Source organism: Ahaetulla prasina, chromosome 7 (genome assembly GCF_028640845.1).
Source record: "Ahaetulla prasina isolate Xishuangbanna chromosome 7, ASM2864084v1, whole genome shotgun sequence".
NCBI classification, from domain to species: domain Eukaryota; kingdom Metazoa; phylum Chordata; class Lepidosauria; order Squamata; family Colubridae; genus Ahaetulla; species Ahaetulla prasina.
The window spans coordinates 83,065,310-83,090,150 of record NC_080545.1 but is presented as its reverse complement, the minus strand read 5'-3'; the positions used below and the strand labels follow the sequence as shown (position 1 = coordinate 83,090,150).

Sequence of the window (24,841 nt, the reverse complement as noted above, 5' to 3'; positions counted from 1 at the left end):
ACTCTGATGACTAGAACAGCGGTGTCAAACCCGCGGTGTCACGTGACGTATCGGGACTTTTTTCACTTCACTAAACTGGGCGTGGGCATGGCCAGTACATGATGCATCTGGCCCACGGGCAGTGAATTTGACAGCCCTGCCCTAGAAGTTAAATGTTATGTTATGTTGTTATGCATATATACATGTATGTACACAGGGAAAGCATAATTGAGAATTAACAAAGTATACAATTACCTTAAAATGTTCCAAAGCTTTTTTCCCCCCCTTATGTGGAAATTAATATCAAATGGCCTATCGATAGCCTAAATGCAGGCTATTAGCTTACATTAAACCTCTGTAATTGTTAATGATCAACCCAAAAAATATACATCAAGACAATGCTATAATGCAAGTTTTATTGTTCTACACCAGAGTATAAACAATAGATGCGTCATAATTCTTTTCTGGGTTCGGAAAGATTTCTGCAAAACAAAAATTATACTCGTGAAAAGAGAAGAATGACCCATGCTGGAAAGCATCTGTATTGTAACTAAACCCTATGCAATTTTATTCAGATACAAGTTTCAGGCTCAATAGGTCCGACTCTTCTTTTCGTGCACTCTGCAACCCTACACACACACACACTTTATCCTGGGTGATAGATCTGTGTTTGAGACTGTCACTTATGTCCTGTCACTTATGAATAGAGTTCCTCTTGATCTATGCTTCTCCTTAAATTAGGCTAGAAATCTGTAGAGAACTCAGGAAAGCACTTATTCCAAGAACTGGTTTCGATTTATAATGGCCTTGTGGCTCGCTATAAGAGATTCTCTTTTCTATATATATATTGCTATCAACCATTCTATGTTGCCTAGTTTGAGAGTCATTTAGAAATTCCTTTCTTCTCTATAATAAACCAAGATACAGAAGGTACACACAGCTCATCTAGCCCTTTTCTTGGGATCCCTGCATAGCATAGCCCATGAAAAGTTCTTATAGATCACATCTCTTCTAGGCACTGCAAAAGCAATCACCCAATATCTCTGGCTTGATTTTGTGTCTAAACATAGATATGTGTCAACATATCAGAGACCAAATCGAGGTACTCCATCAAAAAGGTAAAAGGAATTTCTTTTCAAGTCTCACACAAGTTTCATTTGGTTTCTTCTGCCCTGGAATGTAAAGTGTATGTTATGCTCAGTGAAGCTACACATTTGTAACTCAAAAAAATAAATGTGGGAAAAAAGTTTGTTGCAGCGACAGGTCTTTATCAACACTGCTCATTCTCACTGACGTATCGTTATCAATAATCCCGTAGGTCGTTCTCCAGTCCATATATCTTTGATTTTAAGCTTTTAAGTTCTCCTTGTAGCTTTTTGGTTCTCTTATTCCCTCGGCGAACTTCATGCAGAATTGCAAGATCTTGGTCGGGTCCCACGTTCATTACCACCTAGAAAGAAAAACAATTTCAAAGAAAGAAGAGTTTGATTTTGGAAACGGAATATAGAAAGTTTTGAATGGATTTTATCAACCGATGGACTGAAAAAGACATATGTGGTTGCCCATCTCAAGAACAATAATTTTGGGTGGCTCACAAAAACAGCAGTAAAAATATAACCAGAAATAATGGAACCACCATCAAAAGATAGTTTCTAGAACCCCACAAAACACTCCTTCAGAAACCAACAATTAATGGGGTGCAGCCACTCTCTAACTCAATGTTTGGGAGAAAGAACTAGCTTTTTAAGGCCATCTGGAAGGCTAACAGGTAAAGGCTTGTGAGATCTGGGGAGGATATTGCATAGGGCAGGGGTTGGCACAGAGAAGGCACACTTCCTAGGTCTCACCAGATGACATTTAAGGGAACGGGAATGTGCCCATCCAATCTAACCAAGTGTAACCTTGGGTAGATATCCTCAGGGAGAAGCAATCCCATTAATAACTTGACGCTATACCACATACAGCTTTAAAGGTGGTAACGAGCACCTTCAATTGTACTCAAAACAATAATGGTGTCCAGTGTAGCTCACAGCAATTGTGTAATACAAAATAAGGGTGCCCAGACATGCATGTGTAGATGTATTTTGGCAAGTTGTAAATTTTAGATGGTCTTCAAGGGTAGCCCCACATAGAAAATGTCGCCATAATCCAACCAGGCAGTGTCCAGAGCATGTGAGCAAGGCCTCTTGGTCCAGGAATGATATAATTGGTGCAGAAGATGAATCTATACAATGACCAACACCCTCCCACCCCCGTCATGGCTATCACCTCAAACAGGAGCCCTAAATCCAGGATAAGTTTGGAATAAGCTCTTTGTGGAAGAGTTCTACCTTGGCAAGAATCAAAGATGGTACCTCATCAGATTGGGGGGCATAAAAATCAGATCCACTGCATCACATTATGGTTGTGTCATGGCTTGTTTCTTCTGATCCAGTTCCTCACAACTTAAGACAATGGGTCAGAACCCAAATGGTATTGCCCGGCTGACCAAGGGTAAAATTTATAACTGGTTATCAGCACACTGATGATACAGCACCCCATACTGGGAGGACTAGAACTTTCTTCTTCCTAATCCAGTCTTTTTAATCACCACATCACCTGGCTCTTGGTAAAAATCACACTTAAATAACTTAGCCTGTTATTAAACACAGCTGCCTGCAATTACTGCAGGCTTGAGTCCCATCAGGCCCAAGGTTGACTCAGCCTTCCATCCTTTATAAGGTAGGTAAAATGAGGACCCAGATTGTTGGGGGGGCAATAAGTTGACTTTGTATATAAATATACAAATAGGATGAGACTATTGCCTTACACAATGTAAGCCGCCCTGAGTCTTCGGAGAAGGGCGGGATATAAATGTAAATAAAAAACAAAACAAAACTGAAAAATATATTCTGCTAATTATTGTTTCTGAACTTTGGAAATTTGGTCTCAACGCATTATTTCAGAGGAATTGATTGTTATTTTAACCTTTTCTACCTTGAAAAGTTGCTTTTCCACATCCTGCAGCTTTTGTTGGAATTGTTTGATGTCGTTTTTAAACCCTTCCACCTCCATGGCACGCCTTTTTTCCAGTGCCTCATAGCGCCGGGTCATTAGCTGAAGACGCTTTCCCATCTTTTCTGACCGTTGCTACAAATGTGGAAGCAAAACATTAAGAGTATAGTGTAATCATCAGATCTTTGTCAGCAGTTCTTACGGCAAGATAGAGGAAGGAGTTACCATACTTAGTCAAAGCTGCCCTCAAGAGCAGCAAAAGCCATTTACCTTGAACATTTCTTGACCTAAATTTCCTTCTTCCCGTGTCTTAGATAATTCCTCTTCCAATGAAATGCACTGTTCTCGAAACATGTTTGCTAATTTCCGCTCCTGGGTCAACTGCTCTCTTAATACCTGGAGGTGAGATTAAAAAAAAAAAAACTTATTTGAGCAACCCAAGCAACTGGAAGAAAGTGCAGAAATGGTAATATCAATAAATAATTAAGAGAAAACAGTGACTGGCAAGAAACTTTTATGACATCTTTTCAATAAACCTGTCAGGGTTCCAAGTAACACCCCCAATGAAAGAAGACTCCGAGGCATGAGTTTCCTCAAAGTTCCTGTTTATTGAAGATGTCACATTGGCACATCTGGGAAAACCCGAATCTGAAAGTTTCCAGGTTTCCCCCACCCAAGTGAAAGTTCAAGTCCCTGCCCAGCACCCACATGTCCATCACATGGTCCTATTACCCAGTCCAAACTGGAGACACCTCCCAGTCATCCGACTCTAGGTACCAGGGCAAGGCGTCCTTGACTCTCTGAGAAAAGAATGCTATTTTGACTACATATCACCCATACTCTATATAATCCCCCTTCCCATTTTCCCGCAGAAGAAAATGTGGCATGCCCGAAGGCCCAAATGTAAAAGATGGCTTCTGGGTCTGACAGGACCATGGCATCACAGTGTTGAAGTTGTATAGTACAGATAGTCCTCGGCTTATGACCACAATTGAGTCCAAAATTTCCATCGCTAAACGAGAAATTTGTTAAGTGAGTTTCGCCTCATTTTATGACTATTCTTGCCACAGTTGTTAAGTAAATCATTGCGATTGTTAAATTAATAATATGGCTATTACCTTAATCTCTGCTCCATATATTTTGTGAATGTTCTGCTCTTCTTGAAAAACGCATCTGACAACTTTTGGTTTTCTCCTCTTGAAAACTTCAACCTTCCCACTGGGAGGTGATCTCTTGGTGAAACTTTGCTGACGAGGACTACTTCCCCATTCATCCAGGGTAGTGTCCTGCTTCTCTGGGCTAGCAACCCACCAGCTTTGATTACTTTCATAACTCTGATTGATGTGATCCTGGACCGGACTACCATTCTTATAAACCCTGCTCGGCTTGTGTGCACATTTACACTTGTCCATCTTCCTCAGCAGAGTATCCTTCTCGGCCATCCAGGATTTCTCGTTGGCTCGTGCATCAAACTTCACCTGAAGAAAATCTCTGGTACTCTCATATAGCAAAGTTTGAGCTTTATGGTATCTGCAGAGAGGCAGATTACAATAAATTACTAAATGAGTTATTGGCCAATTTATATTTTAACTCCACTATAAGGGTGAATCGGGATGTGGAACAGGAAGCAACAGCTTCAGTATATCGGCGTGTCCTAAGTTTATGTCTGCATGGCTCCTGTGTCACCATGTGTATTCTGGATGTGAGTCTGATCTGGATCCTAACCCAAATTGGATTAGTCATCTAAGACACTCTATCCTGATTTGCAGCTCTCCAGGATTGCTAGACAAAGATTTATCACAGAACAAATATCATTTTGTTGATTGAATTTGGAATTAATTAACCATGTAACAGCTAGGCTCAATTACAATATGATGGACTCTTTCCCAAGTAATAACATTATCCAGAAGTAATCACTTACAAAACAATCTAGATCACACATACTGTAGGAGAGGTTCAAATCAGAAAGATCAGATTTTTAAAAATGGTATTTTGTCCAGGACAGAATAAAATGCTTTTACAACACCCAACATATAATTCCTTTTGGTATGTGACCTCAACTGGTCTTTTACACCTACTTTTCAGTAATTTCTTTGATCTTTTCCTGATCCCTCTGATGCTGCACCTGAGCTTCTTCGATACGGATGCGTCGATCTTCTAGCAGTGCTTCAGTCTGTTCCTTTGACAGCTTAGTCTGCTCTTCTAGTTGAGCCTGAAGAGACTCCACCTGAATCCACAAAGAAAAAAATCAAAGAATATGCTCTAATGCAAATAAAAGCTTTCCCTTGCAAAACAGCTTCTTGTTTGCAGGTTTTAGGCAGTTTGACGTAGTGAATTAAGGTGTCGGACCAGAACAGGGGTGTCAAACTGGCGGCCCGTGGGCCGGATGCATCAGATACAGGCCATGCCCACTCCAGCTCCGCGAAGGGGAAAAAAGTCACAAAATGTCATGTGACGGCAACGCGATGCCACAAGTTTGACACCTGTGGACTAGAAGAAAGGAAAATTCTAGTTGTCCTGTAGGTGCAGAAGCTGGCTGGGTGATTTGGACTCTCCAAGTCCAACCCACGGTTATTGGAAAGATTATGAGGGAGCATTATGTATTTTTTTTTTAAAGAAAAGCATCACAGTTGTTTTTCCAACCATTGAATGTCAAAGATAAAATGATTACTGAAAGTGCCATCCGCCATTAATCACTTGCTCTTTCTTTGGACCATACATGCCCAGAGTTGCTCTCCCTTCTTCCAACTGCACGCCCTTCATGTGTCTCAATAGTTGCACAGCCACAATACTCTGAACAATAAGGGGGGAAAATGTAGTTTACAGCAGACAACTCACTCTTGTAATAAAGATTGCAAACCTGTTAGGTTACATTGTACTAGGAGCCCCGCCTGGAAGAGAAGCGGGGTCCCTTCAAAACCCCTTCAATGATTGTGACATATAGTAACATTAGGGAATAAAATGATGTTAAGATGAACCCTGAGTGACTTGATCAGATAGCCGATTAGTGTGTAAGGGCGTGGGAACATACATCTGCATACCTAAATTCTGATGAAACAGTGAAATATCACCAGGAAGAGAACTGTATAGAAACGACTCCTGAGTCATCAATTCTTGTTCCTTTCAGGCAGTCAAAGGAAAAAGACAGAACTCTTGGGGCTATTACCTTGTCAGATTTCTCTTGATGGATACCAGATCTGGAAGTTTCCCCAGTGAGCCATTCAAGGCTGCAGATCTCTTAAAACTTCCAATTGCAAAACCAAGACAGCATCTATATATATAGGTCTTTGGTTGTTCGGGTTTTCTCCCGTGTAAAATTGGAAGTGTCTTGGCGACGTTTCGACGAAGTCTCATTCGTCATCTTCAGGCTTCAGCTTCGTGCTTCTGGGAGCAATGTGTGATCGCAGCTGTTTCTTCCTTTTAACTGCTAGTGGGGGTTTGAACTGATTGGGTGGGAGCTTGGCTGTGCTCTGATTGGATGGGGGTTTTTCTGTGCTCTGATTGGCTGGGGTGTGTCCTGTGTTGGTGGGGGCTTGGTTGTGCTCAGTCTGGTCTGTGCTGCAGGGGATTTGAGCTGGTGAGCTGCATAGCTGTTGTTTGGCTTTGTGGTGGTGCTACATCTTCATAGTGGGTGTCAGTCTGCTGCATGTATGGATTGGAGGGTTTGAAATGGCTAATGTTGCAGCTGCGGTCTGGCTTCTGGTCCTTGGTCGTGCTTCATGATCAGTGTGGGTTTGGGTCTGCTTTCTGGGTGGATGTGCGGTGGTGACATCCTGTGTGGACCTTGTGAGTGTGGGTCTGGTGTCATTCCTCGTGTTAGGGACTCGTTTGTCAATAAGAGCGGGTTTCCAAATGGCTGGTAGGCGGGAGGTGTCATCTCGTTTGTTCATGCTGTGTGGGCGTTTTTCTATCTCAATGGCTTCTCTGATTATTCTGTTGTTAAAGTGTTCAGTTTTGGCGATAGTTCTGGTCTTTTTAAAGTCAATATCATGTCCTGTGACTTTAAAGTGTTGGACCAGGGAAGAAGTTGGTTCCTCTTTTTTGAATGAATTCTTGAGAGAAAGAGGAACCAACTTCTTCCCTGGTCCAACACTTTAAAGTCACAGGACATGATATTGACTTTAAAGTGTTGGACCAGGAAGAGAACTGTATAGAAACGACTCCTGAGTCATCAATTCTTGTTCCTTTCAGGCAGTCAAAGGAAAAGACAGAACTCTTGGGGCTATTACCTTGTCAGATTTCTCTTGATGGATACCAGATCTGTCTATAATAGATGAAACTTGTACACCAAGAAATGGTAGATTAGAGGGAAGACTGGCATCCATTACCAAAACCTGGCTAGATGAAAATGCCCTTCGCTACATTCTGTTTAACTGGGGTGCAATCAAGACTCCAATGCAAGAGGAGTGGAACGTCACCATGAAGTATCACGTTCATTATCATATGCACATTCTTTAAGACCGTATTAGAAGAACTGATCCTGAGTTTGATTTGATGAACCAAACCCACACTGATCATGAAGCACCACCAAGGACCAGAAGCCAGACCGCAGCTGCAACATTAGCCATTTCAAACCCTCCAATCCATTCATGCAGCAGACCCACTATGAAGATGTAGCACCACCACAAAGCCAAACAACAGCTATGCAGCTCACCAGCTCAAATCCCTGCAGCACAGACCAGACTGAGCACAACCAAGCCCCCACCAACACAGGACACACCCCCAGCCAATCAGAGCACAGAAAAACCCCCATCCAATCAGAGCACAGCCAAGCTCCCACCCAATCAGTTCAAACCCCCACTAGCAGTTAAAAGGAAGAAACAGCTGCGATCACACATTGCTCCCAGAAGCACGAAGCTGAAGCCTGAAGATGACGAATGAGACTTCGTCGAAACGTCGCCAAGACACTTCCAATTTTACACGGGAGAAAACCCGAACAACCAAAGACCTATATACAAACACCCGTGAAAACCTCAGAAAACAAATATATATATATATATATATATATATATAAAATGCTTTTTGAGTGGGAAGAATGGTTGCTAATGGTTCCATTGTGGTGAACGGCTTGACTAATTTCAGCTTGTTTTGCTTCTCTCCTTGACAACACTGTCTCTAGCGTGACCTCTTTTGCAATCTTTTGTTCAGTAAAACAGTAAACTCAACCTAGGTGCCTAAGAAAACCGTCTACCACTTCCTCTTTCCTCCCACTTTTCTCAGGGGAGACACACCTGAAATGGAACTGATTAAGGCCCTTAGTACCAGATCTGTCTATAATAGATGAAACTTGTACACCAAGAAATGGTAGATTAGAGGAATGACACCAGACCCACTCACAAGGTCCACACAGGATGTCACCACCGCACATCCACCCAGAAAGCAGACCCAAACCCAGACCAGCATAGTGATTCTACAATTTTTCACATAGTCCTACCAATTACCTGTAGTAGAAGTGTTTGGTTGTCTCTTTGGTATCTATTTGCACTTTCAGCCTTCTCTCTTTTATTTTTAAAATCTACAAAGAAAATAAGTGTCAAGATGTTATCCCATTCATTTTATTAAACTGAAAGGTTTCCTTTGAGGTAATATTTTAAAGCCACAATAGTGAACAGAATGGAACCATGCGCTTACTATGAACATTCAACACATCCATTGGGTACCGCAAAGGAGAAGGCTAACTATTCAAGTCTAATAGAGTCAGATCTTTCCCATAAAACCCTATGTTATCTCTAATGTTTATTCAAAATAATTTTTATTTTTCCACTGACCTATTATTGAAGTGTATTTGTCAGATTCTTCATGGGCATCTCTTTTAGTAGGTTCAGGTAGTTCAGGTATAGTGGCCTATAATAACCAAAACATTGCTCATTTTTTATTCTATCAAAGTATTTCATATACACATTAGACACAGTAATTATAATAAATAATAAAATATATAGATAACAATGATCTTGTAGTTCAGTTTCAGCTATTAGTGTTATGCTTGTATCTTAAATTTTCTTCATACATTTTCCTACCTCTTTGACCAAAACGCACAAATTAACCTACTTGCTCTAGTTCAAGGGTCTCCAACCTTGGCAACTTTAAGCCTGGTGGACTTCAACTCCCAGAATACCCCAGCCAGCTTTGCTTTGCAAAGCTGGCTGGGGTATTCTGAGCTGAAGTCCACCAGGCTTAAAGTTTAATTTTCCCCATTAATCACAACTACCCGGTCTTTTATAAATTAATTTTCCAATTGAAGTTGATGTGTTAAATAATCTAACATTTACTGCAAATCCTTCAGGTCTCAACTAACAAGGCGGCATTAATCTGGAGCGATAGGTACAGTCATGTTTCCAACTGATAAAAGTCTAAAATCACAATAAGCATACATTTTTATTAAACTGAAAGGTTTCCTTTGAGGTAATATTTTAAAGCCACAATAGTGAACAGAATGGAACCATGCGCTTACTATGAACATTCAACACATCCATTGGGTACCGCAAAGGAGAAGGCTAACTATTCAAGTCTAATAGAGTCAGATCTTTCCCATAAAACCCTATGTTATCTCTAATGTTTATTCAAAATAATTTTTATTTTTCCACTGACCTATTATTGAAGTGTATTTGTCAGATTCTTCATGGGCATCTCTTTTAGTAGGTTCAGGTAGTTCAGGTATAGTGGCCTATAATAACCAAAACATTGCTCATTTTTTATTCTATCAAAGTATTTCATATACACATTAGACACAGTAATTATAATAAATAATAAAATATATAGATAACAATGATCTTGTAGTTCAGTTTCAGCTATTAGTGTTATGCTTGTATCTTAAATTTTCTTCATACATTTTCCTACCTCTTTGACCAAAACGCACAAATTAACCTACTTGCTCTAGTTCAAGGGTCTCCAACCTTGGCAACTTTAAGCCTGGTGGACTTCAACTCCCAGAATACCCCAGCCAGCTTTGCTTTGCAAAGCTGGCTGGGTGATTTGGACTCTCCAAGTCCAACCCACGGTTATTGGAAAGATTATGAGGAGCATTATGTATTTTTTTTTAAAGAAAAGCATCACAGTTGTTTTTCCAACCATTGAATGTCAAAGATAAAATGATTACTGAAAGTGCCATCCGCCATTAATCACAACTACCCGGTCTTTTATAAATTAATTTTCCAATTGAAGTTGATGTGTTAAATAATCTAACATTTACTGCAAATCCTTCAGGTCTCAACTAACAAGGCGGCATTAATCTGGAGCGATAGGTACAGTCATGTTTCCAACTGATAAAAGTCTAAAATCACAATAAGCATACATTTTTATTAATGTATTAATATATTAAACCACCAGGGGGACATCACACGACTTTGCTTTACACTGTTTAATGTCAAGCTTATTACCTATGCGTTGTTTTCTCTTGCATGCTTTATTTCCCTCATGTTTCCCTTTATTTCCCTTTTAAAGCTTTCACCAACCAACCTCCAACTTCAACCAACTTTGCATAGAACACTCCATGTCTATTCACTTTAGCATGTCTTTTCTCTAAATCAGTGGTAGTCAACCTGGTCCCTACTGCCCACTAGTGGGCATTCCAGCTTTCATGGGTGGGCAGTAGGGGTTTTGTCCAATACTAAAGCACTTTCCTTTTAAAGCTTTCACCAACCAACCTCCAACTTCAACCAACTTTGCATAGAACACTCCATGTCTATTCACTTTAGCATGTCTTTTCTCTAAATCAGTGGTAGTCAACCTGGTCCCTACTGCCCACTAGTGGGCATTCCAGCTTTCATGGGTGGGCAGTAGGGTTTTGTCCAATACTAAAGCACTTTCCTTTTAAAGCTTTCACCAACCAACCTCCAACTTCAACCAACTTTGCATAGAACACTCCATGTCTATTCACTTTAGCATGTCTTTTCTCTAAATCAGTGGTAGTCAACCTGGTCCCTACTGCCCACTAGTGGGCATTCCAGCTTTCATGGGTGGGCGGTAGGGTTTTGTCCAATACTAAAGCACTTTCCTTTTAAAGCTTTCACCAACCAACCTCCAACTTCAACCAACTTTGCATAGAACACTCCATGTCTATTCACTTTAGCATGTCTTTTCTCTAAATCAGTGGTAGTCAACCTGGTCCCTTCTGCCCACTAGTGGGCGTTCCAGCTTTCATGGGTGGGCAGTAGGTATAAAAGGTTGACTACCCTGCTCTAGATCAACAAATATAAACTTTCTTTTTGAAATTAATTTTCCAATTGAAGTTGATGTGTTAAATAATCTAACATTTACTGCAAATCCTTCAGGTCTCAACTAACAAGGCGGCATTAATCTGGAGCGATAGGTACAGTCATGTTTCCAACTGATAAAAGTCTAAAATCACAATAAGCATACATTTTTATTAATGTATTAATATATTAAACCACCAGGGGGACATCACACGACTTTGCTTTACACTGTTTAATGTCAAGCTTATTACCTATGCGTTGTTTTCTCTTGCATGCTTTATTTCCCTCATGTTTCCCTTTATTTCCCTTTTAAAGCTTTCACCAACCAACCTCCAACTTCAACCAACTTTGCATAGAACACTCCATGTCTATTCACTTTAGCATGTCTTTTCTCTAAATCAGTGGTAGTCAACCTGGTCCCTACTGCCCACTAGTGGGCATTCCAGCTTTCATGGGTGGGCAGTAGGGGTTTTGTCCAATACTAAAGCACTTTCCTTTTTTTAATTTGACTTTTTAAAAATTTTTCATAGCATTATTTAAAAACATTTTCATTAGGTTTTCATAAAATTCCCCATGACAATTTAAATTACTGAACACTGTATATACTATTTGTATCACCCGTGCATAAATTTAGTTCACGTTACGTAAGTGAAACTAAATGGCGCTATAGTGCGACTGCAAACAAAAGAGCCTCATTCCAGAATAGCTCGCGCATCTCCCCCACCACCACCCAGCTGTAACAGACAAGCAGAGCTGGTAGCCGGCGCCCCCCACAACCCAATCCACGATGCGGGAGAGGTATGCACAGACGACGATACACGGCGTATTACTGTGGAACCGGTGGGCAATTAGAAAGTTTTACTACTAACAGAGATACAAAAGTGGGCAGTAGGTATAAAAAGGTTGACTACCCCTGCTCTAGATCAACAAATATAAACTTTCTTTTTTGAAATTAATTTTTCAATAATCTATTGAAGAAGAAAAAAATCTGGTCTCTGCTCACTTCTCCGCCAATAAAATGCTGTAGTGCATTTCCCAAACGTTTCAGTCAGCATTTGCCAGTTTCCTAGCACATTTAATAGCAATAGCACTTAAGATTTATATACTGCTTTACAGCCCCTCTCTAAGCGATTTACAGAATCAGCATAATACCCCCAACAATCTGGGTCTTCATTTTACCCACCTTGGAAGGATGGAAGGCTGAGTCAACCTTGAGTCTGGTGAGATTTGAACTGCCAAATTGCAGTCGGCAGAAGTAGCCTGCAGTACTGCACTCTAATGTGCCACTATGACTCATTTAACAAACTGATTTGCTTCTGACTGGGTCAGTAGACTGCATATACTTCCCAACTGGTAATATTATACTAGCTTGCAGTATGATCTCTAGATTAGAGATCCAAGTTTGCTCAGAATACTTGTGGCAAAACTGGAATTTAGTTGTACTTGTTAACACACTGATCATGAAGCACCACCAAGGACCAGAAGCCAGACCGCAGCTGCAACATTAGCCATTTCAAACCCTCCAATCCATACATGCAGCAGACCCACTATGAAGATGTAGCACCACCACAAAGCCAAACAACAGCTATGCAGCTCACCAGCTCAAATCCCCTGCAGCACAGACCAGACTGAGCACAACCAAGCCCCCACCAACACAGGACACACCCCAGCCAATCAGAGCACAGAAAACCCCATCCAATCAGAGCACAGCCAAGCTCCCACCCAATCAGTTCAAACCCCACTAGCAGTTAAAAGGAAGAAACAGCTGCGATCACACATTGCTCCCAGAAGCACGGTTGAAGCCTGAAGATGACGAATGAGACTTCGTCGAAACGTCGCCAAGACACTTCCAATTTTACACGGGAGAAAACCCGAACAACCAAAGACCTATATACAAACACCCGTGAAAACCTCAGAAAACAAATATATATATATATATATATATATATATAAAATGCTTTTTGAGTGGGAAGAATGGTTGCTAATGGTTCCATTGTGGTGAACGGCTTGACTAATTTCAGCTTGTTTTGCTTCTCTCCTTGACAACACTGTCTCTAGCGTGACCTCTTTTGCAATCTTTTGTTCAGTAAAACAGTAAACTCAACCTAGGTGCCTAAGAAAACCGTCTACCACTTCCTCTTTCCTCCCACTTTTCTCAGGGGAGACACACCTGAAATGGAACTGATTAAGGCCCTTAGTACCAGATCTGTCTATAATAGATGAAACTTGTACACCAAGAAATGGTAGATTAGAGGGAAGACTGGCATCCATTACCAAAACCTGGCTAGATGAAAATGCCCTTCGCTACATTCTGTTTAACTGGGGTGCAATCAAGACTCCAATGCAAGAGGAGTGGAACGTCACCATGAAGTATCACGTTCATTATCATATGCACATTCTTTAAGACCGTATTAGAAGAACTGATCCTGAGTTTGATTTGATGAACCGAAACCCAGACCAGCATAGTGATTCTACAATTTTTCACATAGTCCTACCAATTACCTGTAGTAGAAGTGTTTGGTTGTCTCTTTGGTATCTATTTGCACTTTCAGCCTTCTCTCTTTTATTTTTAAAATCTACAAAGAAAATAAGTGTCAAGATGTTATCCCATTCATTTTATTAAACTGAAAGGTTTCCTTTGAGGTAATATTTTAAAGCCACAATAGTGAACAGAATGGAACCATGCGCTTACTATGAACATTCAACACATCCATTGGGTACCGCAAAGGAGAAGGCTAACTATTCAAGTCTAATAGAGTCAGATCTTTCCCATAAAACCCTATGTTATCTCTAATGTTTACTCAAAATAATTTTTATTTTTCCACTGACCTATTATGGAAGTGTATTTGTCAGATTCTTCATGGGCATCTCTTTTAGTAGGTTCAGGTAGTTCAGGTATAGTGGCCTATAATAACCAAAACATTGCTCATTTTTTATTCTATCAAAGTATTTCATATACACATTAGACACAGTAATTATAATAAATAATAAAATATATAGATAACAATGATCTTGTAGTTCAGTTTCAGCTATTAGTGTTATGCTTGTATCTTAAAGTTTCTTCATACATTTTCCTACCTCTTTGACCAAAATGCACAAATTAACCCACTTGCTCTAGTTCAAGGGTCTCCAACCTTGGCAACTTTAAGCCCGGTGGACTTCAACTCCCAGAATACCCCAGCCAGCTTTGCTATGCAAAGCTGGCTGGGGTATTCTGGGAGCTGAAGTCCACCGGGCTTAAAGTTGCCAAAGTTGGAGACCCCTGCTCTAGTTAATTTTCCCCATTAATCACAACTACCCTGGTCTTTTATAAATTAATTTTCCAATTGAAGTTGATGTGTTAAATAATCTAACATTTACTGCAAATCCTTCAGGTCTCAACTAACAAGGCGGCATTAATCTGGAGCGATAGGTACAGTCATGTTTCCAACTGATAAAAGTCTAAAATCACAATAAGCCTACATTTTTATTAATGTATTAATATATTAAACCACCAGGGGGACATCACACGACTTTGCTTTACACTGTTTAATGTCAAGCTTATTACCTATGCGTTGTTTTCTCTTGCATGCTTTATTTCCCTCATGTTTCCCTTTATTTCCCTTTTAAAGCTTTCACCAACCAACCTCCAACTTCAACCAACTTTGCATAGAACACTCCATGTCTATTCACTTTAGCATGTCTTTTCTCTAAATCAGTGGTAGTCAACCTGGTCCCTACTGCCCACTAGTGGGCATTCCAGCTTTCATGGGTGGGCGGTAGGGGTTTTGTCCAATACTAAAGCACTTTCCTTTTTTTAATTTGACTTTTTAAAAAAATTTCATAGCATTATTTTAAAAAAATTTCATTAGGTTTTCATAAAATTCCCCATGACAATTTAAATTACTGAACACTGTATATACTATTTGTATCACCCGTGCATAAGTTTAGTTCACGTTACGTAAGTGAAACTAAATGGCGCTATAATGCGACTGCAAACAAAAGAGCCTCATCCCAGAATAGCTCGCGCATCTCCCCCACCACCACCCAGCTGTAACAGACAAGCAGAGCTGGTAGCCGGCGCCCCCCACAACCCAATCCACGATGCGGGAGAGGCATGCACAGACGACGATACACGGCGTATTACTGTGGAACCGGTGGGCAATTAGAAAGTTTTACTACTAACAGAGATACAAAAGTGGGCAGTAGGTATGAAAAGGTTGACTACCCCTGCTCTAGATCAACAAATATAAACTTTCTTTTTTGAAATTAATTTTTCAATAATCTATTGAAGAAGAAAAAAATCTGGTCTCTGCTCACTTCTCCGCCAATAAAATGCTGTAGTGCATTTCCCAAACGTTTCAGTCAGCATTTGCCAGTTTCCTTGCACATTTAATAACAATAGCACTTAAGACTTATATACTGCTTTACAGCCCCTCTCTAAGCGATTTACAGAATCAGCATAATACCCCCAACAATCTGGGTCTTCATTTTACCCACCTTGGAAGGATGGAAGGCTGAGTCAACCTTGAGTCTGGTGAGATTTGAACTACCAAATTGCAGTTAGCAGAAGTAGCCTGCAGTACTACACTCTAATGTGCCACTATGACTCATTTAACAAACTGATTTGCCTCTGACTGCATATACTTCCCAACTGGTAATATTATACTAGCTTGCAGTATGATCTCTAGATTAGAGATCCAAGTTTGCTCAGAATACTTGTGGCAAAACTGGAATTTAGTTGTACTTGTTAACACACTGATCAAATCATGACAAAACTGAGCGATGCTGTCTTTACCATGTATAGTTAATGTAAGTAGCACAGCTAAACCGTCTCTATCATTAAGTCATTCCTATGAAAGCTGACCTATATAATTATTTACTTTTAACAACTTGACTTTAATTACAGATTGACCAACTTTGACATACAAGGTTTTCTGGAACTGCCACTTGGGAAAGTGCTGGGCTTAGGCCTATGAGGCACAAATTCATCTATTTCATTAAAACTTCAATTTATTTGACTTCCATTAGCTTTTGCCTGAAAATTTATGCACGTGATTATGTTTATTATAATAATAATAATAATAATAATAATAATAATAATAATAATAATAATAATAATAATAATAATAATAATAATAATAATAATAATAATAATATTTTAATTTGTATACCGCCCTTCTCCCGAAGGACTCAGGGCGGTTTACAGCCAGAATAAAAATACAGCAATACATACAATATTAAAAACAAACATTAAAAAACTTATTAAATTTGGCCTAATATTAAAATACAAGTAACACTAAAAGTTAATATAAAATTAAAACCCCATAAAATCAGCTAAAAATTAAAATTAAAATTCAAGCCAGTCCAGCAAGACGAAACAAATAAGTCTTAAGTTCGCGGCGAAAGGTCCGAAGGTCAGGTATTTGTCGAAGTCCAGGGGGAAGCTCGTTCCAGAGGTAGGTGCCCCACAGAGAAGGCTCTTCCCCTGGGGGCTGCCAGTCGACATTGCTTGGCTGATGGCACCCTAAGGAGTCCCTCTCTGTGAGAACGCACTGGTCGCTGGGAGATACAAGATGGCAGTAGGCGGTCCCGTAAATATCCCGGTCCTAAGCCATGGAGCGCTTTAAAGGTGGTAACCAATACCTTGAAGCGCACCCGGAAGACAACAGGTAGCCAGTGCAGTCTGCGCAGGATGGGTGTTACATGGGAGCTCCGAACAGCTCCCTCTATCACCCGCGCAGCTGCATTCTGGACTAACTGGAGCCTCCGAGTGCTCTTCAAGGGGAGCCCCATGTAGAGAGCATTGCAGTAATCCAAGCGAGAAGTAACGAGAGCATGAGTGACTGTGCATAGGGCATCCCGGTCCAGGAAGGGGCGCAACTGGCGAATCAGGCGAACCTGATAAAAAGCTCTCCTGGAGACGGTCGTCAGGTGATCTTCAAACGACAACCGCCCATCCAGGAGAACGCCCAAGTTGCGCACCCTTTCCATCGGGGCCAATGACTCGCCCCCAACAGTCAGCCGCGGCTGCAGCTGACTGTACCGGGGTGCTGGCATCCACAGCCACTCCGTCTTGGAGGGATTGAGCTTGAGCCTGTTCCTCCCCATCCAGACCCGTACGGCTTCCAGACATCGGGACAGTACTTCGATAGCTTCGTTGGGGTGGCCTGGGGTGGAAAAGTACAGCTGCGTATCATCAGTGTACAGTTGGTATCTCACCCCAAAACCACTGATGATCTCACCCAGCGGCTTCATATAGATGTTGAACAGGAGAGGCGAGAGAATCGACCCCTGTGGCACCCCACACATGAGGCGCCTCGGGGTCGATCTCTGCCCCCCCTGTCAACACCGTCTGCGTCTGGTCAGAGAGGTAGGAGGAGAACCACCGATAAACAGTGCCTCCCACTCCCAACTCTGTGGCTCAGGCTGTAAGAAGCCTGTTATTAAAACATAGCTGCCTGCAATTACTGCAGGTTCTAGTCCCACCAGGTCCAATGTTGACTCAGCCTTCCATCCTTTATAAGGTAGGTAAAATGAGGACCCAGATTGTTGGGGGGGGGCAATAAGTTGACTTTGTAAATATAAAAATAGAATGAGACTATTGCCTTACACACTGTAAGCCACCCTGAGTCTTCGGAGAAGGGTGGGATATAAATGTAAACAAACAAACAAACAAAAAACCCTCCAACTGGCGCAGCAGGATACCATGGTCGATGGTATCGAAAGCCGCTGAGAGGTCTAATAGGACCAGGGCAGAGGAGTAACCCTTATCCCTGGCCCTCCAGAGATCATCCACCAACGTGACCAAAGCCGTCTCCGTACTGTATCCGGGCCGGAAGCCGGACTGGAACGGGTCTAGATAGACGGTTTCATCCAGGTACTGGGTTAGTTGACATGCCACCGCACTCTCTACAACCTTCGCCGTAAAACGAAGGTTGGAGACTGGACGATAATTTCCTAAAACAGCTGGGTCCAGGGAAGGCTTCTTGAGGAGAGGTCTCACCACCGCCTCTTTCAAGGCAGCGGGAAAGACCTCCTCCCACAAAGAAGCATTTGTAATTCCCCGGAGCCAGCCTCGTGTCACCTCCTGAGTGGCCAGCACCAACCAGGAGGGGCACGGGTCCAGTAAACATGTGGTGGCATTCAACCTTCCCAGCAACCTGTCCATGTCCTCGGGAGTCACAGGGTCAAAACCATCCCAAACAGTCTCAACAAGACGGGTCTCGAAACTCTCGCCTGGATCTACCCAATTTTGATCCAATCCGTCCCGAAGCTGAACGATTTTATTGTATAGATAACCGTTAAACTCCTCGGCACGCCCTTGTAATGGGTCCTCCCGCCCCTCCTGTTGAAGGAGAAAGCGGGTCACCCGAAACAGGGCGGCCGGGCAGTTATCTGCCGACACAATGAGGGTAGAGACATAGGCCGCTTCGCATCCCTCATTGCCACTAGGTAGGTCCTACTATAGGACCTAACTAGTGTCCGGTCAGCCTCAGAACGGCTGGATCTCCAGACACTCTCTAGGCATCTTCTCCGGCGTTTCATCTCCCTCAGCTCCTTGGAGAACCAAGGAGCTGGTTGAGACATGCGCCGGGTCAGAGGCCGCAAAGGCACGACACGGTCCAAAGCTCCAGCCGCGGCCTGTTCCCAGGCCGCGACTAGTTCTTCAGTCAGGCCAGGTTCTCAGGAAATGGCCCAAGCTCCGTCAGGAACCTCTCTGGGTCCATCAGGCGCCTGGGACAGAACCAACGCATTGGTTCGGTCTCCCTGCGGTGGTGAGTAGCGGTTTGAAAGTCCAGACGAAGAAGAGAATGATCTGATGACAAAGGTTCGATAACTAAATCTTTTGAAATCAGATCATTCGCCCACTGGCCAGAGACAAAAATCAGATCTAGAGTGCCTCCCCCGATGTGAGTAGGGCCATCCACAAATTGAGTCAGGTCCATGGCCGTCATGGAAGCCATGAACTCCCAAGCCGTCGAGGATGCCGCGCCAGTTGATGGCAGGTTGAAATCCCCCATGACTAACAGTCTAGGGGTTTCAACTGCCAACCCGGCCAGCAGCTCTAACAGCTCGGGCAGGGCTGTTGTCACGCAGCACGGAACCAGGTACAAGCCCACCTGAGTCCTACGATCCCACTTAACATAGAGGGATTCACAACCAGCTATATGAGGCACAGTGGTCTCCCTCGGTTCCAGGCTTTCCTTGATAATGACCGCCACCCCCCCACCCCTACCTTGGGCCTTGGCTGATGGAATGCTCGGAAACCTGGTGGGCACATCTCCACTAGGGGGACCCCCCCTTCCGTGCCCAACCAGGTCTCCGTAATGCCCATAACGTCCGTGGTCCCCTCCTGAATTAGATCTGAAATCAGGGGGGCTTTGTTAACCACGGACCTTGCATTGCATAACATCGGCCGGAGGCCCAAGTCCTGAGTACTCTGGCCACTCGGGGAACGGAAAAAGTCTGGGGGGCCGGAGCACGCGATCGCTCTCAAATAGCGAGGGCGTACCCCCGAAACCTGATTTGACCCCCCCCTTCTGCCATATCTGCCTCTCCCGCTTACCGTATTGATAGAACAACCCTGATAGACTGGAACAGAAACCTCCCCCGTCACCTTCGGGCCTGTTACCGTAACACTGCGAACACACATTGGACCTGGCACCCTCCCCGACGGGTATCCCCCCCCACCCGTCCTTACCCTCCCGCCCTTTAAAAAACCCTTAGTTAAAAACTTATTTAAAAACCCCCAAAGATTCTTCTTAGACGCATGCCACCTCTCTGGGTCCCAAGACCCTTCATTAAGGCAGGCCCTCGATAACGTGGAGGGCCATTCTTGCGAGGTGGGGGAATCTCGCAAGCAAAGAAGTTCGGAAGGTGAATATCTCATAGAAAATCGGCGGCAAAAGGTGGCATTGACCCTGCTCAGTAAAGATGACAAAAAACTATCTCAGCTTAATTAAGTCCATTTAGGGCCTGGTGCAAGATGGAAAAAAGTTCGACAATCAGTCTTCCAAGGCAAAGCCCTGGCAATAGTCGAATAAAATAAATAGTCTGATAGATGACAATCGCAGACCACTTCAAAGCACACAGGACCTCTATGACCCGGACCATAATAGGAGTTGACGTAGCCCACAGAATGTATCTCCCTCGTCCCTCCAGTTCCGTTGTCACCTCCATCAATCCATCCCTCCACATGGCGCAGCCCCATCTTAGGCATTCCGGCACATTTCAGCCAGATTTCGTCCCCGAGATTACATCCATCTCTATCCTCCCCACCAACGTCCTCAGGCAAGGTCAAAATTGTCCGGGCAGCCAAGAATTCCAGAAGTCAACAGAAAACGGCCAAGGCGGCTAGAAACGCCGCAGAAGGAACTGTCGTCGCTGGAAAATCGTAGCCGCCGCCATTGGAAAATCCCAGCTGGTGATGGAAGACCTTATCGACTGTAGGAGAAACCACCACCCCCCACCGATAGGTGACTACTCAGCTGGGAAGATACCAGTCACAATGGACAGCTGCCTCCGCCAAAAAGCCACCCGGCAGCAGACAAAATCCAAGCCGAAACAGCTAAGGCAGGCTGGGGCAAGCTGGAACAGGCCGGGCCAGGATGCTAAGCCGGAACGCCGATGCAGGCCGGGACGCTGGGGCAGGCCAGATCGAAAACGCCGCCTCCACGCGCCGATGGAAAAGCCTGATGAGAACCGCCGTCGCCAGGAAGCCCCCAGCCAGGAAGCCCACAACCAGGAAGCCCCCAGCCAACAGCAGACCTTACGTTGCGGACTTAAGCCCCCGGCCTTTCGTTGCAGCCGGGGTGGACCGGAACTGGCTAGGACGGGACTGGCTAGGCTAAGACGCCGCCCCACGCGCCCAAAATGGATGCCGCCATACGCCGCTCGCCTCCCCGACTCAATTCTCAGCGACCGAAGGTTTTTCCCGAGACCCAAAGGTCTCATTCGGTCGCTGAGACACTCGAACATCGGGTCAGGGGGCAGAACTGACCTGGCGACAAGTCCAGGCGCCTCATTTCACAGGATTTCTAAGCCACCATTTCTCCGAGAAATCACAAAGCCTCCATTTTGCGCATGCGCAGAAAAACTGCTATATATAAAATATATATCCGGCTCTTTTTCTGAGAACTAAAAGGTACTTTTCATTCCAAAAATATATTGCAATTCCTTGAATATATTTTGCTGCCTTTTAAAAAATATACCTTGCTGCAGTTACATTTTATACAATTATTTAAATCTTTTTAATAAACCATAATCAGTAATGCAAGTAATGTATTTTATAAAATAAAACAAATGCAGTAAAAATATCTAGGTTAATTGATGGTTCTTACCTTATTTGGGGGTTCTTGGTGAAAATAGGTAATTTCACCCTCATCTGTTCCTAATAAAGCCAAAAGATGTTGAATCTTCTTTCTGTCATCTAATTCTCTGTAGATTGAAAATAAAGCAATTAATTTTCTGTCCTCTAAATCCCTGTGCACTGAAAATAATGCAATTTATTTCTGTTGACTTCGAAGTTCACCTAAATCTCTGAAAACCATTTTACATACTCTAGAAGTTTTCTTTCTTGTAGAATCTAACCACTTTTAAGTCTTCACAAAAACTTTATGGCAAACTAATGGTTGGAAACACTGTGTTTTAAATGTAATATTTCCCCTACTGAAGATATTATTTAATAACAACAACAACAACAACAACAGAGTTGGAAGGGACCTTGGAGGCCTTCTAGTCCAACCCCCTGCCCAGACAGGAAACCTACACCATCTCAGACAGATGGTTATCCAACATTTTCTTAAAAATTTCCAGTGTTGGAGCATTCACAACTTCTGCAGGCAAGTCATTCCACTTATTAATTGTTCTGTCAGGAAATTTCTCCTTAGTTCTAAGTTGCTTCTTTCCTTGATCAGTTTCCACCCATTGCTTCTTGTTCTACCCTCAGGTGCTTTGGAGAACAGCCCGACTCCCTCTTTTTTGTAGCAGCCCCTGAGATATTGGAACACAGCTATCATGTCTCCCCTAGTCCTTCTTTTTATTAAACTAGACATACCCAGTTCCTGTAACAGTTCTTCATATGTTCTAGCCTCCAGTCCCCTAATCATCTCTGTTGCTCTTCTCTGCACTCTAAATTTCTCTAAATGTCTTCTATTTCAGAAAGAATGAATAGAAATTTGAGTAGCATCTTATTACTAAGAATGTGAACTTGAATCTTTAGCCACCAGGAGGCAATGTTAGCAAATTATTTTATAAAATAGAGGCTGCTTAAAACTAGACTCTTAAATTATTATGCTTTAGAAGAGGAAGTTCTATTTTAGTACCAAGACATGTATATAAGTAGAAATGTACCAGCATAACTCCTGAGACCCGTATCAGTCCAGATATGGTAATTCTAAAATTCCTATCAGGGGACTGAAAAAAGTAACATCCCACAACAATGGAAGAAGTCCTCTGTGCTTGACTTGCAACAGTGTAAAGTTGATAAATTTGAACTGTTCATATGTAAATGAGGTTATTGGGGTTTGGGTTTTTTTGTTCAAACACAAAGGCAAGAAAGAATTTTGAGGATCTGATACAATTTCTTGGAAATTATTTTTATGAAATGGATTCCCTGGCCCTTTTTTTGGGGGGGTGGGGGATTTTTGATTAATAGTCTATTAATTAACAGGGCCTCTGGTGGCTCAGACTGGTAAGACAGTCTGTTATTAACACAGCTGCTTGCAATTACTGCAGGTTCAAGTCCCACCAGGCCCAAGGTTGACTCAGCCTTCCATCCTTTATAAGGTAGGTAAAATGAGGACCCAGATTGTTGGGGGCAATAAGTTGACTTTGTATATAATATACAAATGGATGAAGACTACTGCTTAACATAGTGTAAGCCGCCCTGAGTCTTCGGAGAAGGGCGGGATATAAATGCAAATAAAAAATTTTTTTAAAAAAAATTGAACAAAACAGATACCTCTCTTGCTCAATTAGATGTATTTATTTTCAACATTTCTATCGAATATTTTAGGCAAGAGAAAAATAATATATTTGGGATCCTACACCGATATATACTGTACAGGTAGTCCCCAACCTAAGACCACAACGGAGTCCAAAATTTCGGTTGTTAAGTGAGACATTTGTTATGTGAGTTTTGCATTATTTTACAGCCTTTCTTGCCCCTACTGTTAAGTGAATCACTGCAGTTGATAAATTAGTTACCCGGTTGTTAAATGAATCCGGCTTCTGCATTGATTTTGCTTCCCAGAAGGTTGCCAAAGGGGATCACACGATTGAAACACAGCAACGGTCATAAATATGAACCAGTTGCCAAATATCTGAATACATGTGATCATGAGGATGCTGCAAAAATTGTAACTGTGAAAAACGGTTATAAGTCACTTTTTTCAGTGCCGTTCTAATTTTGAATGGTCACTAAATGAATTGCTTGTAAGTCAAGGACTATCTGTACTGTAGTTCAAATTATATTACAGTGAAACAAGAGAAGCTTTATTTGCAGTTTTTCACAAGGAAACAGCAGAGGGATGAAAGGTTTTGTAAGTTCACTCGCTCATTGACAGTCTCCATCTTTGTCATAGAACTTTTCCCCTAAAAGAAGCAAGTACCAGTTATATTCCTATGTCATAAAATAAAAAAGTATGGAAGAAGCAAATTGCTCTCATCTGCATTCCATTCACATACATCTTATTTTTTGCAAAATTCCAATATATTTCAAATCTATAAATCCCATCAATCTCTTGCCATTTTTCAGTCTTCCAGACCAGGCCACAAACCTGATTTTCAGTCGATCGTTTTCAGAATAAAGGCGCAGCACATGCTCCCTTTCTTGAAAAAGGAACATTTGCACGTCACTCAAAGCCTTCTGCAGTTCTGCAATTTCTTCTTCTCGCTGACGCACTTCCCATTGTAACTTGTGCTGCAGAGAGAAAAATATTATCAATCCCCTGGCAGCCGAAACAAAAGTAGAACACAAGTTTTCTCAAGACCACGTTCCATCTCATACCCAAGGCAACTTCTTGGCAGAATGCTAGCATTTAGCCTGTCAAGAAACTGCTTAATCAAGTTCTGCAAATTGTAACAAGTGTTTTCTTCATGCTTACCATCTTTTCTGTATGCTGAGAATGGTCTTCGAGACTTCAAGCGTCAATGGAAGTTCAAGTAGCTTTTAAGCAAACTGTCCAAGCCTCTCTTAGCCCTATTACAATAATTACTTTCCTCCACGTTTCTAATGTTTGTCCTATTTTCTAATTTAGTTCCACTTTCTTTTCTCTTAGCATATCACATCAAACTCTCGAACTATAAATTGGCTGGTTTATTCTCTTATCTACATTCGGCTTCTTCAATAAAAACACTTTTAAGGAATAGACTAGGGAATAGCTCTACTTAGACCTAACAGAACTACTGCGAGCCAGAATAATAGCTATGATATTGGCTTAGTTGAATCAAAGATCAGTAAATGAATAAAGAGATGATAAAAATGCTTTGAATATGACTATAGAACTGCCATGGTCCTCGGAACACAACTGCTGTCTCCCATTCTTAAGGAGTATACTCTACAACTAAAATATATATAAGAGGGAGTCAAGCTATTCTCCAAAGCACCCGAGGGCAGGACAACAAGCAATGGGTGGAAACTAATCAAGGAGAGAAGCATATGTGAATATGCTTAGTTCTTCTTAGAACTAAGG

General features: G+C 42.2%; 1 protein-coding gene across 1 annotated transcript in view; it reads right to left on the bottom strand.

The window, feature by feature from the left end:
• Nucleotides 1-232: 232 nt before the first annotated feature.
• CCDC77 (coiled-coil domain containing 77) overlaps nt 233-24,841 on the bottom strand; it is a 30,121-nt gene continuing 5,512 nt past the window's right edge. The window contains exons 4-12 of the mRNA XM_058191626.1: nt 23,927-24,069; nt 21,488-21,584; nt 13,995-14,070; nt 13,668-13,741; nt 5,052-5,200; nt 4,092-4,503; nt 3,244-3,369; nt 2,956-3,108; nt 233-1,429 (exon numbers count right to left, since the gene is read on the bottom strand). Coding sequence (XP_058047609.1) covers nt 1,283-1,429; nt 2,956-3,108; nt 3,244-3,369; nt 4,092-4,503; nt 5,052-5,200; nt 13,668-13,741; nt 13,995-14,070; nt 21,488-21,584; nt 23,927-24,069 — 1,377 coding nt within the window. The 3' untranslated portion in view covers nt 233-1,282. The remainder of the gene's footprint in view (nt 1,430-2,955; nt 3,109-3,243; nt 3,370-4,091; nt 4,504-5,051; nt 5,201-13,667; nt 13,742-13,994; nt 14,071-21,487; nt 21,585-23,926; nt 24,070-24,841) is intronic.